Source organism: Stegostoma tigrinum, chromosome 2 (assembly GCF_030684315.1).
Source record: "Stegostoma tigrinum isolate sSteTig4 chromosome 2, sSteTig4.hap1, whole genome shotgun sequence".
NCBI lineage: Eukaryota > Metazoa > Chordata > Chondrichthyes > Orectolobiformes > Stegostomatidae > Stegostoma > Stegostoma tigrinum.
In genome coordinates this window covers 123,683,737-123,703,397 of record NC_081355.1, presented here as the reverse complement: position 1 = coordinate 123,703,397, position 19,661 = coordinate 123,683,737, and the positions used below count along the sequence as shown (strand labels likewise).

General features: G+C 40.0%; 1 protein-coding gene across 1 annotated transcript in view; it reads right to left on the bottom strand.

Annotated features, from left to right (window-relative positions):
• Window positions 1–5,153: 5,153 nt before the first annotated feature.
• The window catches only part of LOC125461527 (phthioceranic/hydroxyphthioceranic acid synthase-like), a 34,174-nt gene continuing 19,666 nt past the window's right edge, over window positions 5,154–19,661 (bottom strand). Inside the window, 3 exon segments of the mRNA XM_048550430.2 lie at window positions 5,154–11,738; window positions 11,857–12,038; window positions 14,230–14,433. Of these exon segments, the coding sequence (XP_048406387.2) occupies window positions 6,177–11,738; window positions 11,857–12,038; window positions 14,230–14,433 (5,948 nt within the window). The 3' untranslated portion in view covers window positions 5,154–6,176.

Below are 19,661 nucleotides of genomic sequence, written 5' to 3'. Positions count from 1 at the left end.
AAGGAGCAGGAAGGCTGACATTTCGACCTAGACCCTTCTTCAGAAAGGGATCAGTGCTAGGTCTTCAAATACTTAGCATCTTACTTTGTTTTGGCTAAGTCCAAGTTGCATCCAACTTTCAGAATTGTTTCTTGGCAGCCCTAGTAAGTTATCTCACCACAGCTTATCAAATGCACTGCAATGGTTAGCTGCCACATCCCTCAATTCTGGCCCTAACCTACCATGTGCCTTTCATTCTCCAACTTGCTACTCAGAAAGTATCCCCCAAAAGACAGGCATCTGTAGCATCTTCAGAAACCCATTGAGCACCCAGACAAGTACTGTCAGCCTGAAAATGACCTGCACAGTTTCTGGGGTATGGCAGATAGGAGGAAATCAGAGTCCAGCTTTATGACAGAGACCAGAAGGTCCTACTGGGTGGATTTGTGTGGAGGCAGAACTTCCTCTTCGTCCAGGCCAGGAGTGGCTGGCCAGGACACTACCCAATACCAAGGTTAACCCCCATGTTAAATTTCAGTCATATGGAGGAATGCACCGCTCTACGGGAAGAAGGTTAATGCACTTCTCCTCGCTGCAGTATAAGTGCAACCATCTTCTCTCTGAAAGCTCACACTTACTCTATTTCTGCTATTGTACCCATCTCCCACCTAGGTTCACTAATGCCTGAAACATCTTCCTGCACTCGCTGTCACCTCCTCCATGTCCCGACAGCACTAATCCTGTATGCCCTTTGCATTGTCTACTCACTCACTCAGGACACCTCCAAGCCACACCAAAAGTAACAACTGTGCCACCCACTTTCATATCTCATAGTACCAGGAGGAAAACAGCACAAAATAAAGCAGAAAGACTCAAGAGAGGTGGTGATCTTCCTGATATGTAGTTCCTCAGTCCTTATGTGGAAAGGGCCCAGATTCTGACTGCCCAAGCAGCTGAATAACCATAGCCAGAATCCTGCACTGGTATCGGAGGCGGACCTTAGCTTACTGTGCCAGATCCCTGAGTGAAATATTTCCCATTGATTTGACAAAGGCCAGCTGACAACAACAACAAGGTTCCTGCCTTTGTGTCTGCACTAAATGCGCAAGACAAATTACAATTCTGAATAAGTTGGAAGTCATGAACTTAAAAAATCAGTTCTGCACTCTTTCCATAGATGCTGCCAGATCTGGCAAGTTTATCCAGTAATTTCTATTTTTGTTTCAGACTTCCAACATCCACAGTTTTTTCATTTCTGTTAGTTGCAAATAAAAGATAGGCTTTGTCAGTATTCAAATGGCTCCCTGTAATGGTCCACCACTGCACAATGATAAGATGTTGGTCTGCACTGGGCATTGGGGTCAATGTAGTGGTGACCCAGAGAGGATGTTCAGCCAGGATGTAGTTAGTGCAGATCAGCTGTGAGACCTGGTGTTTAAACAGAAACTAGGATAAGAAAGTGGAATTTTTTTTGTGTGATAAGATGTCAGCCAATGGCACCCATGTTCCATGAGAAGTGTATGTTTGTGGCTGCTGTGCCACTATGCTGACAGTAGGGAACTCCAGACTGTGAAGATGGGATTCCAAGATGGTGATGGCACCAAGGATCCCTGATTTATTCTGGGATACCCAGAAAGTGGCTAGTTCTTCCAGCTAAGGCAAGTTATTAAATTGGGCTAGCATTGGGTGAGAAGGGTGTCATAGGGGAGGCGTGGGTAGTTAATGAAGTGGGCTAGGTGTGATAGTTTGAGTAAACTGACTAGGACTTCCAACAAAAAACAGTACAGCAAAGGAACAGACCCACCAAAACTGTGCCAATGATGCATTTCTAAACTAAGAAGACTTTCCCAGCTCTTCTCATCCTGCCTTTCACATCTTCTTAAAACTTACCCCATTTTACCTTAAACCTATCTTCCCTTTAATTAACATTTCTACTCTGGGAAAAAGACTCCGACTATATAGGAAGGATACTATTAGGGAAGCTTCAGATCAGATTTACCAGGATGTTGTCCGGTATGGAAAGTTTGATTTGTAAAGAAAGCCTGGGTAGGCTGGAACATTTTCCGCTGGAGCATAAAAGGTTGAGAGCTAACCTTATCATGGTTTATAAAATCATGAGGGGTATAGATAGGGTTAGTGGTATGTGTCATTTCCCTAGGATGGGGGTTTTCAAGAGTGGGGGCATGTTTCTAAGGGGAGAGGGGAGAGAGTTAACAAAGACATGAGGGTCAAATTTTTTTCGTTAGAGAATGAACTTCCTGAGGAAGTGATGGATATGGGCATGGATGCAATGTTTAAAAGACACTTAGATAAGTACATGAATAGGAATGGTTTGGAGGGATATGGACCAGGAGCAGGCCGGTGGGACTAGTCCAGTTTGGGATTATATTCAGCCTGGGCTGGTTAAACCAAAGGTTCTGTTTCTGTGCTGTAAGACTCTATGACTGTTCATGCCTCTCATAATTTTGTAAAAATCAGTTGCCCCCTTATACTTCAACACTCAAGCAAAAACAAACCAAATTTGTTCAATCTCTCCCCATAGCTAATACCCTCCAATCCGGGAAATATTCTGGTAAACCATTTCCGTATCCTCTCCAAAGCCTCTAACTCAATCTAGTAGTGTAGTGACCAGAACTGAACACAATACTCCAAATGTGAACTGTCTAGTTCTGTACAGCTGTAACATGGCCTGTGCATTTTTATACCCATATCCTGACTGAAGAATCCAAGCATACTAAATGCTTTTACAGTCTTGTCCACTTGGGTTGCCACTTTCAGGGAACTGTGGACTGTACACCTAGATTCCTCTGTATATTGACTTTGTGAAGAGAAACTCTCATGAAGCTCAATGAAGTTGACATACCCAAACAACAGCAATAGTCAGCCCTCAAAATGAGGCTGATGCTATTTAATACCATTGTTGAGTATGTATATAGGAAATTACCAAACTTCTGCTGACATACACTAAGAAAATCCAATACCTATCCACGGAATGCTCTTTTCATTTTATCATGTCGGTCCAAGACTGTAGCCATTTACGCTACTATTTTTAAAAATCTTATTTTCAGTTTCATCTAAGATTTACTGCTCTTTTAAGGTGAGATAGACTTTAGCACTTCCTTTATTTAAAAACATTTTATGCTTCGTTAAAGTCCAAAATGGTGATAAACCAGTTTGAGGACTTTGGAGTGATTTATATTTTAAATTTCCAATTAGTCATGATAAAAAAAAATTCAAAGTAGTGATTACCCAGGGAATTGCTAAGACAACATTGCTTATTTGTTTAGTATAACAATTAAAGTATAATTCTCTTCAAGTTAAAATGTCAAACAGATTACAGGCGGTACCTGATACCAAAAGTTGTTTCCTGGAAACTAATACTTATCACCTTGTTTCATTGACTGTTTCAACATAGGAACAAGAATTGGCCATTTGATAGTTTAAGTCTGATTGATCTCGTTGTGATCTCGGATTTACACTCCTGTCTGCATCCCTTAACCGATGACTACCCTTGTCTTAAAAAAACCAACATCTCAGTGGAAAGGTGGTAGTATCCACTACCTTGTACTGAATGTAATTGGACATGTGAAGTCACTTTGAGAGAAAAAATAAACTTGGCATCTCTAACTTAAAAGGAAGGTGTCCAATTTTCAAACTGTGCCCAGAGTTTTTGTCTCCCCAAATATCCCCTTCCCCCTCAACAATAACAAGCTCAGCACATTATTGCAAAAGACAAGGCTGCTGCATTTGTACCCATCTTCAGCCAAATGTGCCAACTGGATACTCTGTCCTGGACTAGAGTCTCAGCATTACAGATGCTAGTCTTGCACTGATGTGATTCACTCCACATGACATGAATAAATGGTTAAAGGTACTGGATACTGAAAAGGCATTGGGCTCTGACAATAATTCAGCAATAGTACTGAAGACTTGTGTTTCAAAACGAACTGCAATCGTAAATGATATGTTCCAGTATTGCTACATACCTGGCAACATAGAAAATTGCCCTGGTGTGTCTTATACATGAAAGCAGGACAAATCCAACTTGGACAAATACCACCTATTCGGTTTACTCTCAATCATTAATAACGTGGTTCAAGATGCTACCAACTGTTACAACACAGAGACAGAATGATGAGCCAAATCTACTTTTATTTATCACTTACCTCCGTTTATTTGTCTTTTGTATGAATGGGGCTGAAATTAAATGTTTTGGGAATGTCTGTGCTTTAAACCTGAAACATTTATTTTCAGCCCCATTCATGCAAAAGACAGAGTTAAAGGATAAATAAAAGAAAAAAAACAAAACTGGCCAGATTGCTGAAATGGCTTTCACGATATATTGTTTCACAATCATAAATACGCACTCCTTGCCTAATTTTCTAAAATGTTGATCAGGGCCACTTTCTCAGTTCACCCAAGCAAGGGCAGCAATAATTCTAATTCAGCTTTCTACTCTTTAAGATTCCAGAAGTTGGTATAGCCGATTAGGCAGGGAGTTTTCAAATCTTCATTCTGTCTCAGCAGCAGCCCAGAACCATTTCTCAGAAAACAGATTACATTTGTATGTAATATAAATTTGAACCTGGCACTCTGTAACTTTTCCCGAATTTTCATGGAATGTGGATGTCAATGGAATGATCAGCATTTGCTATCCATCCATGACTGTGCTTAAACTGTGTGGCATCCTAGGCCATTTAGAGTGTCATTAAGATGCAGCCGCTTTACGTAAAAATGGAGTCACAATAACAGTAGGTATGGGTGCCTAGACTTACTGCAGGACCTAATTCCAGAGCTGCATCTCATGTGCCTCTTAAATAGTTTAATTTTTAAAACAAGATCATTTTAAAACACAGTTATGTACTAGAGTAAAATACTTTGACTTCAAAGCGTTTGATCTGTATCTCTTCACTACAATGTTTAGGTTAACTGGAACCAGAAAGTAGCAAAAAAAAAACTAATTTTAAACTAAGCCTTAGTTTTGACTTGGGCCATCTGGCTTTCTTCCTTATAGAAACTGCTTTTTCAATTCAACAATATGGAACTCAAGCCCTTTCTAGTTTACAATCAGATATTTTTGGAAAATTCCAATGAAAAATATCAAAGTTATTGACTCTTAATGAAACAACTATTAGTATTTATTAGAATTCAGTTGTATTCCCAATTACCAGTTTTTTTTATTATTTTGCAGTTTGCCAAACACATTCAAAATTACATCCATGTACATCGTACTACTATAATAATTTTATATAAGATAACAAGGTGTAGAGCTGGATGAACACAGCAGGCCAAATCTCTCTAAAATAATTTTATATTATTTTAATCAAGACAATTATACCTTTCATAACCTGTCAGTTGGAAATCCAGAACAAATTGACATTTAGTGAATATATGCCTAAATAATGAATGATGCTAATACCATATTGTTCTCTTCACAGGCTATAAGATGCAAATAGAAACGGATTGAATTGTACTATAATTCACTTAGTCATACTTATCCAAAGCCAGCACAGGTGAATTGTTTAACATACAGGGCAAGCATTCTGTTGCAATATAAATTTTCAAAACAATCTTTACAAAATTCTAAATGGCACATTGATATCAATTTTTTATGGTAGAGAAGGACAAATTAAGATAAACATGTTCTCTAAGAGGAATAATATAGCTCATCTTTCTTATCAACAGTAAGTCAGCTCATATTGAGCAATTTTGCAGCAATTCTTCTCTGATTCTTAAATTATGAGATTTACATGAATTAGTCACGAAGGAAAATTTCTGTGAATTTTTTTTAGTATATTTGCTTGTTAAACTATGAAGTAAATTTCTAATCATTAGTTGAGTCAGATAGCATTCAGAATCTGTAAGCTGTGTAACTATCTAACTCTGAGCAATTAAAAAAAAGAACGGCAGATGTTGGAAATCAGAAACAAAAACCGAAATTGCTGGAAAAATTCAGCAGTTCTGGCAGCATCTATGGAGAGAGGCAGAGGTAACATTTTGAATCTAGTGATCATCCTGGAACCAAAATGTTAACTCTGCTTTCTCTCCGTAGATGCTGTCGGACCTGCTGACCTTTTTCCAGCAATTTCTGTTTAGCTAGGAGGCATTATTGCATAACCACTCTGGGTGGATTGTTGCAAAAGCATTTTCCACACATGGAAATATTAAGTTCTCCTTCATCAGGGTAACTAACTATTTTACAACTGGGTGTATTCATCATCTGTATCACACAGAGATTTGCTCTCAAAGTGTGGCAACATCAAGTCTTCAATCTGTGGCTGAACAGTACTTTTCTCTTCAAGTAGTGATACCACAGAATGTATTGTAGTCTTTGGATCAAGAAATGTTACCAGTGGCAAGCTGATGTTTTTTTCCTCATAAATACGACTCTGCACTGTCATACTTAGCATGGAATCAAGGCCAAAACTAGAGAGATTTGTTTCTTTTGTAAAATCTGCAGGATCAGCATTGCTGACTTCACACAACAATGAAATAACATACTGTTCAGATGTCATTGCTGAATTACTAGATACAACTGGCTGTTGATTGACATCTGTCTTACTTATTTGATCTTGTGCAAGTGAAAAGAATCGTGCTTTGAGGGATGGATTTTCACCAAACCTATATAAAGTTAGGAAATTAAATTTGCATATTGCTTGTTGTGGATTATCCAACACCAAGCAATGCTTAAGGCATTCGGAAATTTCTGAAGGTTCCATAATCATTATTCCTTTTGATTCCAGATATCTTTGGGCGCTGTAATTATTGTCTAATAGTCCAAGGTTTAGTGCACCCCAGTTCAAAGTTTGCCCCACAAGCCCTTGGTTTCTTCTGTAGTGGATAAAGAAGTCAAGAAATGAGTTCGCTGCAGAATAGCTTGTCTGGGCAGAATTTCCAGTAAATGATGCAATTGATGAGTAACATACGAAATAGTCCAGCTGGAAGCATCGTGTTGTATGGTGAAGATTCAGGACTCCTGCAACTTTGGGATTCAGAACTTTTTCAAATACCGATTTGTTCAGAGTTTGAAGAAGTGCATCATGTAATACCACAGCACTGTGAAAAACTCCTTTAATTGGAACCTTCGGGAAGGAGTGACGAAAGGTATTCATTGCTTTTTCAACATTCGAAAGCACTGAGACATCACAGGCTATGCTAACTACATTAGTACCAAAATTATTCCAGATATTTCTAAATTCTTCCTGCATCTCCCTAGAAGGAAAGCGTCTTGACAGAATAATCACATGTCCACCACCGTGTTTAGCAATGAAATTTACTGTCAGAAAGCCAAGCCCTGAAAGTCCCCCTGTGACTACATATGCTGCATCATTTCTAAAAAGTTGTTTTTGACTGCAGTACACTGGTATCTCTGGCATAGTGCTTTTTGATGTACTCTTAAGATCTACAATAGAAATAGCTTTGCAGGTGAAGTATGATTCTTCCCTGCAGTCATCCACATTTGAGACCATTTGCTGAAAATTAACTTTTGGTAAATCAAGATGTTTCTTTTTCAAGTGCATCGATCTGATCCACTTGTAAACATGGTGTGCAAATTTTGTAAGATATCCTTTCTGAAATATGTTAGCTACTTGTAAAATGTTAATATAAACATTGTCCCTTTCACAACCAGGAATGCTTTGGGAAGTGTCAAGCGCATGATTGTTGTCAAAGAGGACGACAACATGTTGAGCAGAAGAGTTGTTGACATACTTCGCAACTAAGGAAGCCTTAATAGGAGGCAAGAAAATCAATGCATCAGAATGAGTAGAAGCATGTGAAACGTCATTACGTTCAATTTGAACTCTCCAGCCCAAAGCATTAGCTGCTGCAGACACCACCTGACTCAAACATGATTCAATTTCACTGGAAATAATTACCAATTTGTGATATTTATTTTGAGGCAAAGTGTTATGGAGTATTTCCCATGCAAGCATGAAGTATGAAACACATGGTGTCTGTTTCAGTACTGAAATTTTACTGCTTTTGTGACAAACAGAAGCAGAAACGGTGACTGTTGAAGATGCAGCAACTGGGTAACATGCAACAACATGATCACCTACTTTGCAGGTCTTTACATCACTGCTAACTGCTGTGATTGTACCACTGAAGTCAAGAGCAAGTAGATTATGTCCTTCTGTCATAAATTCGTTCCAGTACAATGTCCGTCCAAAGTTCATATCTGAGACACTGACTGGAAAATAATCTGACGAATGGATGCAAATGTTCTCAATTTTAACACATGCAGTTTGTTTTGTAGGTTTATTCATTTTGTTTTGTTGTAGCTTTGCATGAAAATTTACAACTTTGTATGGATCCATCGTCTGGAAAACAACATTTCCAAAACTAGAGTAAGGAACCATCTTCTGTACATCATCAGACATTTTAATGGGCATGTGTCTGACGTAAGATGTATACATCTTTCCAAGTTTAATCATTACTTCAGGGTAATCAGCCGGCAGGGTAATTGCATTTGCTAATGCTGCTATATCTGCGTCAAGAACAGAGCTGATGTCAACCAGGTGGAAAGTTACATCATGAAGTTCTGCAGCACATGATCTGATCATACCCCACAAGGCAAAGCCTGGAGTGATTTGATCCACTGTTTTTTCTGAAGTCCTGTATGTGATTGTTCTGATGGACTTTGTGGATTTATTCCCTTTAACTAGTTGAACAATTTGACGATAAATCTCACAGCAGCTACTGACATGCTCCACCACTGCTTCACTGCTCTGCTCAGTAATGTTTTGCATCCCCCAAAAATATAATACTTCATCAAAGTTGTTTAAATCACTTACATTGTACTGTCTTAGAACTTGTTTCAGTTCTATGTCCATCAATGTCTTAGGTTCCATGTAAGGAATGTATGAGGACTGATTGTGTAAGTACTTTTGAAGGCTTTTAGCAATTCCACAGTTATCTGCAAATACCAATGTTTTGGGGGCAGAAGCTAAAACTTTGGGGAGGCTGACAATTTCCTCCCAGTTGTTCTGATAGAATAGATTGTTCAATTCTGTGAACTTGTGATGGCTCAGAAACATAATTCTGACATTTTTTAGTTCTGCAATGAGGAGTCCGTTTGTATCTGTAAACCCCCCAGACACCTCAAAGAATTCTGTGGTACTTTTACATGTTTTCAAATACATCATCATTTCCTGTTGCATTGGTCGACATATTGTCAAACTCCTTATGGATGTTGGGAATCCTGCTCGAGAGCTTGACAATTTCATTGCTGTAATAGCTGTCATTTGCAAATAGTAATCCAAAATGACTGGATGAATGTGGTAATCATACATTTGCAACTCAATCTCATCAGGGACTTTAATATACGTAATAGCTTCCTTTAATTCATCCCCAAAGAACACATCCCCAAGGCATCTGAAAACTGATCCATACTGGAAGCCTAAAGAAGAGAGCTCTTTGTAGATGTCTTCTGCTTTGAACTTTTCTTTGGCCCTTTGCAAAATATGTTGAACAGCAATAGCATTTTCTTCAACAATGCATTCCTTTCTATAATGAACCTCTCCCTTTGCATAAGTGGCAGTAGATGCCAAAACAGTAAACTTGGTCACTGTGTCTTCATTGCTCAGCTGCACTTTGAGTTCAGTTGAGTCTGGTTGCACAATACAGGGATTTAAAAAAGTGATACTGATTTGACACAAATTGAGAGGTACCTTAGGCTTAATGTTTGCGAGAGCAGATGCTAAGCCAAGTTCCACGTGAATTGAGCCAGGTAATATAGGAATGTTGTTGTTTTTGTGCTGTAGTATATATGGCATCGTGGCTGTTGTTAGGATGTAGTTGTATTCTTTGCCATCTCTGTTTGAGCTGCAGAGGAAGGGATGAGTGATAGATGTTACATTTTCTTGACTTCGTCTAAAGTCTTCAAAATTGATCTGATATTTGGTACGATCAAATTTATAGCAAGGATACAGTGTTGGAGCAGTCTCACGTTCTACATACATATTTTGCCAGTTAGGATTGTATCCTAGTTCAAAGAGTTTTGATAAAACTGAAAGCAGTGTTTCATAATCTTTCTCTGGCTGTACTGCAGGCAAGACCAAAGACTCATTCCCTACAATCTCTTTGATATATCTTTGTAAGGCCCTTCTTGGACCTATTTCTACAAAAACAGCACTTTTCATGTCTGCGACAGCAGTTCTTATGGCTTGTTCAAAAGCAACAGGGTTGCGAATATTTCTGGCCCAATATTTGCCTGTGACGCAGTCATCCCGTGTAACAAACTGTCCAGTAACTGTGGAAACTACTTTTGTTTCTAATTTTTGTGTTTCTAAGTTGCCTATATTCTCTTCCACCTGCCTTAAAATTGGATCCATCAAGTGACTGTGATATGCTGCTGGAACATCTAAAATATGAAGGAATACGTTTTTGTCACCACATGAACTAGATAATTCTGTGTACAACTTGTCTATTGCTTTGGCGTCACCTGATACTGTACATGATGAGGGACTATTGAATGCAGCAATGCACAGTCTGCCTGAATATGATTCAAGCCTGTCTGACACCGCTGATACAGATAAATTGCTAACTACCAACATCTTACCCCCTGTCACTGTTGACTGTAACACACTTCGGTGGTAAACCACCTTTACAGCATCTTGTAATGAAAGCATTCCTGCACAATATATTGCAGCAACTTCCCCAACTGAATGGCCAACAACAACATCAGGCTGCACTCCCCAAAACTTCAAAAGAGATACAATTGCCACCTGAATGGCGAATAGCAGTGGTTGTGCTATGCCTGGGTTTATGAAGTCACCACTGTCATTTTGAATTAAATCTAGCAATTTGATGTCTAAATATTGTTTGAATATTTGTTCTATCTCCTCAATTTGTGTCCTGAACCCTGCTTCTGTTTGCAGTAGCTGTTTGCACATACCTGGATACAAAACACCATTGCCACAAAATACAAATATTAGCTTTAGCCCTGTCTTTACCTGAGTCACTTCAGTACCTGTGGCTGATTTAAGTTGCTGTTGTAGATGCCCAAGAGAATACGCCACAAATGCCTTTCTGAATCTGTTATTTTTATGGCTTCTTCTGCAAGCAGATGTATAGGCCAGGTTCTGGAGCACTATGTTATCATTTTCCTTTAGTTGGAGACTTAAATCTTCCAACATCATTTTAACTGAACTCTGGGATGCAGCAGAAAGCACAAATATTTCTAATGGTTTTTGCACATAGTTTTGCACAGAATCCTGCTTGTACTGTCTTACTACCACATGTGCATTTGTTCCCCCAAATCCAAATGAGTTGATCCCTGCCATCCTCTCTTTCATCCAACCTTCTTCCCATTTTTCCACAGAAGTTGGAATATGTAGATTTAAAGCTTTTGCATCGATGCTTGCATTCTCCTCAGAGTAGTGCAGTGATGGTACAATTTTTCCATGGTACAACATGAGGAGCACTTTAATTAAACCTGCTGCTCCTGCAGCTGACTCTGTGTGACCGATGTTTCCTTTGACAGAACCCATGATAAGTGGAGGGGAATGTGAATTTCTGGATTTCCCAATAACATTTGAAATACTGGCTGCTTCCGTAGGGTCACCAGCTGGTGTTCCAGTTCCGTGAGCCTCCATGTACTGAATCTGTGACGGGTCAACATTTCTTGGGTAAATACTTCTCAATAGTTCTTCTTGCTGCATTTGAGAGGGTCTGGTGATTGGTGTGATTGTCCTACCATCCTGATTGACTGCACTACAAACTATTACTCCCCAAATATGATCATGATCCTTTTGTGCCTGTCAACAGGATAAACAAATATGGTAATATTAACATAAGTATTGGAATAATTATCTGTATATAAGTAACTATACTAGACAAAACAGTAGGGAAAGATGTGCAATAATCATGCATTACCTTTGTAAGCTTCTTCAGCAGAAGAATTCCACAACCTTCTCCTCTTCCATATCCATTGGCTTTGCTGGAAAATGGTTTGCTGATTCCATCTGGTGAAATCATTTTTGCTTTGCTAAGTGCCACATTAACTCGTGGCTCAATTATACAACTCACTCCCCCACTAACAGCCATCTCACAGTCACCTGAAGGATGAAAGTGGATGTTTCAAAAAATCTCGTTGTGGATGGTAGTAAAAATAGAACAGATGGTAATAAAAATATTGACAAAGCAATACATGAGCAGCTAACAGTAATTGTGGTATAGCAGGGAATGGTTTAATATTCTTACTTTTTTGTGGCGTCAGTGTTAATATACATCAAGTAATTGAATGAGCCAAAAAAAAATTTCATTCCATATACAAGTGCACACATCCATGCCTCATACATCTATATCCTGATATGTGCAATTGTATTGTTCAATTAATCCTTATGTGATTGTGTGTCTGTTCTATCTTCATATCATGTTTGATTAAATTAAACTAGGATATGGTTACTGTGAAAAGGACATGAAACTGTAGGCAAACACCTGTAAGAATAAGTGAGAATAATTTAATGCATTGAATAAAATTTTTGGTGCACACATAAAAATTGGAGTGTTTCATCCTTGCATATCTCCGAGGCATAAAACATGACAGCAATAAGTGGTTTACTGATGAGTGGCATGGTGGTTCAGCAGTTAGCACTACTACGTCCAGCACCAGGGACTCAGTTCGGGTCCTCCCCGGGTGACTGCGTGGAATTTAAACATTTAGCACAGTCGGGCTTCCTCTGGGTGCTCTGGTTTTCTCCCAGTTCAAAGATGTGCAGGTTAGGTGGATTAGCCATGGAAAATGCAGGGTTACAGAGGTAGGGTAAGGAGTGGTCTGAGAGGACACGAGGGGCCAAGTGGCCTGCTTCCACGCTATAGGGAATCCATGGTCGGCAATTCCATACTAACTTCCTGCTACATTAGCACCTTTGGAGATCTTGAGGCCATTGGTTGCTTGCATTTCTTATTTTCATTTGAATAAAATTTTTCTACCTTTAAATTATTGTCTTGAATTTTATTCATTCAGCCTGAATTCAATAACTTTTACTACTTCCAGGAGGGAAAAGAACAAATTTCCAAATGAGTAACTAATTCACTGTTTAAAGCATTCAGCATTTATTTTAGAAAGCAATTGTGATAATTAGAATTGCAGAATACTATTAACAGAACTCTAACCACATCTCCACTTTGTGTAATATTTCATATCATTATTTTCATGCCTTGCCCATACTGGTCAACCACAGCAGCTCTGAAACCAGCATTGATCTGTCCAAAAATGATTGAATCAACATACATGTTTCAGAGAACATTGAATTACTCTGCAGCAGACTGTTAGGCATGTCTTGTCTTCCAAGAGAAAAGTTCAGAAATCTGATCCAATCCACTTAAGTAACAAATAAGTGTGATCAAAATCAGTTAAAAAAATAGCTTACAATCACTTTTGACACCATCGTATAAATCTATCAATATCCATCCAGGTTAACCAACTGCCAATATAGATGATAGATCTATATGATAATATCAAAAGTAACTACAAGTATTTGAAATTACAATTAATAAACAAATGCTAGCATGCCAATAGTACTCAGGACAGCAGTACATATTGGATAAAAAAGTCAAGTGCATGCTTTCATTGAATGTATCACTATCCACTAACAGCATATATATTCCAAATAAGTAGTCTGCCTTTTAAGACAGGCATGAAGAGAAGTTTATTTTCTGAGGATTGATAAGATTATAGAATCCCTGCATTGTGGAAACAGACCATTTGGCCAGCAAGTCCACACCACATCTCCAAACAGCATCCCACCCAGACCCACTCCCCATGTCTAACCCACCTAACCTAAACATCCTGGGCACTATGGGCAACTTAGCATGGCCAATCCCCCTAGCCTGCACATCCTTTGACTGTGGGAGGAATCCCACACAGACACGGGGAGAATGTGCAAACTCCACACCGACTGTCGCCCAAGGGTGGAATCAAACCTGGATCCCTAGACTGTGAGGCAGCAGTGCTACCCACTGAGCCACCATGCCGCCCCATTAATCTTAGAAATTCTCCACCTCAGAGAGCAGTCAAGCCTCATTGAATATATTCAAGACTGAGTTAGACAGAATTTCGATAACAAGAGAGTCACATATTATAGAGTTGGATGGGAGGGGATTAGGCAGGAAAATGGAATTAGTTCATAACCACATCAACCCGGAAACTTTTTGAATTGTGTAAGAAATTTGAGGAGACAAGTAGCCTATTTGTACTGCTATTTTCGGTATTATTATTATTTTTTAAAAATTAATTTATTGTACCTTGCTTGATGGCATGAGAAGCATAGTGCAGAGCAACAAGAGATGAAGAGCATGCTGTATCAATAGCTAATGATGGTCCTGTTAGGTTGAAAGTGAAAGAAATTCGATTTGCAGCTATACTCATTGATGTCCCCGTTCCATTATAATGGGTGATTTTGTTTGCAACACTGTTTGCAATTCCTTCATAGTCACGATTCATGAGTCCTAAAAAATGTCAAGAATAAAATGTCATTTAACTGATGTGTATACCTCTGTTAACACAAGTTGAGAAAAAGTAGTATCAATGCTGCGCTAAAGGTAGAGCAATATTTTCAGGAATTGAGTTCTGATATTTGAACTTGATCTGTTACATACTATTCCCACCATTTCCTCACATGTCTTACTAATGACATACCTCCTTATGCAAACTACTTCCCTCTGTATCTACCCCTGAGGAAAGCTCTCTCCCAAGCAGCTTACACATTCAAATTCTTATCTGCTTTGATGAAAGTTTTGTAGGTAATGGACTGGATTTTGCTTTTAGATAATCTGACAATAACTTTCAGCATTCACAAATTTGCAGTTAAAAGCTTAAAGCAAGAAGTTGATCTGCAAAATGATGAACTCTTCCAAAAGCTGAATAATTCAAGAGACCAAATATTCTAATAAGTGGAAGTGTGAAGTTGCTGTTCTAATCTAATATATACAGGCATCAAATTCATCAGCAAAAGTTTTAGTTTGTCTTTTCTAAAGTAAGCACCACGTTATGATGTTTTAAGGATATATTGCTGCTAAAAAACCTTGCTAGAAATTAAAACTAAATTTAATAAGCATAGAGAGAGTGGAGGGAAAGATTCATTCCTTCAAATTTTGGTCATTTTTATAGCTTTCAAAAATTCAAGCATTTGTTGAATAATTTTCTTGGACTCCCCTCTTTCTATTAATCCCTGTTATTTTTCCACACTAGTTTATTTTCTGCCCTTGATTTGATATTAATTCAGTTTTCTAACAGACATTCACTTTGTTGGCGTTTTTTTTACAGACCCTCTAATAGTTACAGAGAAGTGGAGGAGCAGATTGGGAGGCAAATATTGGAAAGGTGCAAAAGTCACAGAGTTGTAGCCATGGGTGACTTCAACTTTCCAAATATTAATTGGAAACTTTTTAGTTGTAATAGTTTAGATGGAGCGGATTTTATCCAGTGCATTCAGGAAGGATTCCTGACACAGTATGTAGATAGACCAACACGAGGAGAGGCCACTTTGCATTTGGTGCTTGGCAATGAACCGGGCCAAGTGTTAGACTTGTTGGTATGAGAGCATTTTGGTGGGAGAGATCATAACACTGTTACTTTTACAATACTCATTAAAACGAATAGGTACATACAGCAGGGTAAGGTTTATAATTGGGGAAAGGGTAGTTATAATCTTGTTCGACAAGAACTGGTAACATAAAATGGGAACAGTTGCTGTCAGGGAAGAGCACTATAGAAATGTGGAGATTTTTGAAGGAATGCACACTGTTTGCTCGATATGTTTGTCCCGAGCTGTCAGGGAAGATGCAGTCGAGTGAGGGAGCTTTGGTTCTCAAGAGAGGTCGAACGACTAGTTAAGAGGAAGAAGGATGCTTATATAAGGTTTAGGAAACAAGGACCAGAAAAGGCTCTAGAGAGATACATGTTAGCCAGGAAGGAGTTGAAGAAAGGGCTTAGGAGAGCTAGAAGGGGGCATGAGAAAATCTTGGCAGATAGGATCAAGGAAACCCCCATGGCTTTTTTTACATGTACCTGAGAATGACCAGAGAAAGGGTAGAACCAATCAAGGATTGTAAAGGGAATTTGATAACAGAGTCTAAAGAGGTAGGACAGGCCCTTAATGAATACTTTTCTTCAGTATTCACAACTGAGAGGGACCTAGTTGTAGGGAAGGACAGTGTGAAACAGGCTGGTAGGCTAGAGGAGGTGGATGTTAGTAAGGAAGATGTACTAGGAATGTTGAGGAACTTGAAGACAGATAAGTCCCCCAAGCCTGATGGGATTTATCTAAAGATTCTATTGGAAGCGAGGGAAGATATTGCAGGGCCTTTGGTGATGATCTTTTTATCCTCGCTGTCTGCGGGTATAGGGCTGGAAGATTGGAGAGAGGCAAACGTCATTCCCTTGTTCAAAAAAGGGAATAGGGATAACCCCAGAAATTACAGGCCAGTTAGTCTTACATCAATGGTGGGCAAATTATTGGAAAGGGCTCTGAGAGATAGGATTTATGATCACTTGGATAGGCACAGTTTGATTTGAGATCGTCAGCATGGATTTGAGAGCGGTAGATCATGCCTCGCAAACCTTACTGAATTCTTTGAAGAGGTGACCAAACATGTGGATGAAGGTAGAGCAGTGGATGGGGATACATGGATTTAAGTAAGGCTTTTGATAAGGTTCCCCATGGTAGGCTCATGCAGAAGGTCAGGAGGCATGGGATAGGGGGAAATGTGGCAGATTGGATTCAGAATTGATTGACCCTTAGAAGACAAAGGCTGGTAGTGGATGGAAAATATTCAACATGGTGCTCAGTTACGAGCGGCATACCACAAGGATCTGTCCTGGGTCCTCTTCTATTTGTGATTTTTGTAAATGATGAGGTAGGAGTGGAAGGGTGGATTAGCAAGTTCACGGATGATACAAAGGTGCGCTGGGTTGTGGACAGTGCAGAGGGCTGTTCTAGGTTACAAAGGGACATTGATAGGATGCAGAACTGGGCTGAGAAGTGGCAGATGGAGTTTAACCCTGAAAAGTGCGAGGTGATTCATTTTGCAAGGACAAACTTGAAAGCAGAATAAAGGGTTAACAGAAAGATTCTTGGTAGGGTGGAGGAGCAGAGGGATCTTGGGGTTCATGTTCACAGTTCTCTGATAGCTGCCACCCAGGTGGGTAGAGTTGTTAAGAAGGCGTATGGTGTGTTAGTTTTCATTAATAGAGAGATTGAGTTCAGGAGCCATGAAGCTATGCTCTGGCTATACAAAAGCCTGGTTCGGTCACATCTGGAGTATTGCGCGCAGTTCTGGTCACCTCATTTCGGGAAAGATGTGGAAGCATTGGAAAAGGTGCAGAGGAGATTTACTAGTATGTTGCCTGAATGGGGGGGTGGGGGGGGGGTGGGAGGCCTTACAAGGAAAAGGTTGAGTGCGCGAGGGCTTTTCTTTTTACAATGTCGAAGAATGAGAGGTGACTTGATAGAGGTATACAAAATGATCAGAGGTATAGATAGAGTGGATAGCCAGAGGCTTTTCCTGGGTGGAGGTGGCTATTGTGAGGGGGCATAGTTTTAAAGTGAGTGGAGGTAGGGGAGACATCAGAGGTAGGTTCTTTATTCAGAGAGTGGTAGGGGCATGGAATGCATTGCCAGAGATGGTAATGGAGTAGGCCTCATCAAGGACATTTAAGCAGCTATTAGATAGGCATCTGGATGATGGTTTAGGGTGGGGTGGAGGTTAGATAGACCTTGAGTTTAGGGTAAAAGTTTGGCACAACATCATGGGCCAAAGGGCCTGTACTGTCCTATGTACTATGTTCTACTTCATGCTGGGTTCATTCAATCTGATAAAGAAAGAAGATTGGTAGCCCCCATTAAGCAGAGGTTCACCTGCACATCTGCCAATGTGGTATACTGCATCCACTGTACCCGGTGTGGCTTCCTCTACGTTGGGGAAACCAAGCAGAGGCTTGGGGACCGCTTTGCAGAACACCTCCGCTCAGTTCGCAATAAACAACTGCACCTCCCAGTCGCAAACCATTTCCACTCCCCCTCCCATTCTTTAGATGACATCTCCATCATGGGCCTCCTGCAGTGCCACAATGATGCCACCCAAAGGTTGCAGGAACAGCAACTCATATTCCGCTTGGGAACCCTGCAGCCATATGGTATCAATGTGGACTTCACCAGCTTCAAAATCTCCCCTTCCCCCACCGCATCCCAAAACCAGCCCAGTTCGTCCCCTCCCCCCACTGCACCACACAACCAGCCCAGCTCTTCCCCTCCACCCACCGCATCCCAAAACCAGTCCAACCTGTCTCTGCCTGCCTAACCTGTTCTTCCTCTCACCCATCCCTTCCTCCCACCCCAAGCCGCACCTCCATTTCCTACCTACTAACCTCATCCCACCTCCTTGACCTGTCCGTCTTCCCTGAACTGACCTATCCCCTCCCTACCTCCCTACCTATACTCTCCACCCATCTTCTTTTCTCTCCATCTTCGGTCCGCCTCCCCCTCTCTCCCTATTTATTCCAGAACCATCACCCATCCCCCTCTCTGATGAAGGGTCTAGGCCCGAAACGTCAGCTTTTGTGCTCCTGAGATGCTGCTGGGCCTGCCGTGTTCATCCAGCCTCACATTTCATTATCTTGGATTCTCCAGCATCTGCAGTTCCCATTATCACTTAAGATTGGTAGTTAGTTGTCCTGTTGAAATATGGGCCGAAATGCTCCATTTTGAGGTATGGCAGATTTTTGGTGGCTACTAAGACAGGAACTAATAAAAACATCCAAGAATGTGCAGATATGAAGTGTGCCCAGCCCCATTTATTCACTATTAACTACATTGGCTTATGCTCTGTCACTGTCCACCTATCCCCACCTCCAGCCTTTGTTCCTCCGGTTGTTAGTTTCCTTTCTTTGGAAATTGCTGTGAAGGCACCAATATTCTTTTGAGATACTCTGTCATTTATTCAAATTTGCTGGTAGCACAAATTTAGGCATCGTACTGGGTTAAAGGATAAACTGACAGAAGGACCTCAATGTAAGCATGTGTAGGGTTATCCACTTAGGAAAAAGGATGGACCAAAGCAACGATATTAAATACCGTGGATATCCAAAGTGACGTGGGGGGTTCAGGGGTGTAGACCCTTAAAATGTTACAAAAATAAGCTGAAAATCATCAAGAATGCTAGTGGAATTCTTGAATTTATATCCAAAGGATTGGAGTATTTCTGGGGATTATAGCTATGTAAAGCCCTGGTTGGACCCCATTTGGAAATCTGTGAGCAGACCTAGGCACCACATCTCGAAGGATACATTGCCCTTGGAGGCAGTGTTATATACATTTACAGGAATCATGATGATAAATTGAACAATTTAAGTCTGTTTTCTCCAAGATTTATAATGTTAGGGGGTGACCTGATCAAAGTCTTCAAAATATTAATAGGAAATGAAAGAATAGATAAAGATAAACAATTTCCACTGGATGGGGATTCACAAAATAGGGGCATAGTCTGAGAATTAGGGCCTGATTTTCAGAAGAGATGTTAGGATGCACTTCTACATACAAAGGGTATTAGAGATTTGGAACGCTTTCCCACACATGGTAGTTCATACTATATCAATTGTTAGATTTAAATCTGAGATAAATAATTTTTTGTTAAGTAAAAGAGTGTTAAGGAATATGGGCCAAAGGCAGGTATATGGA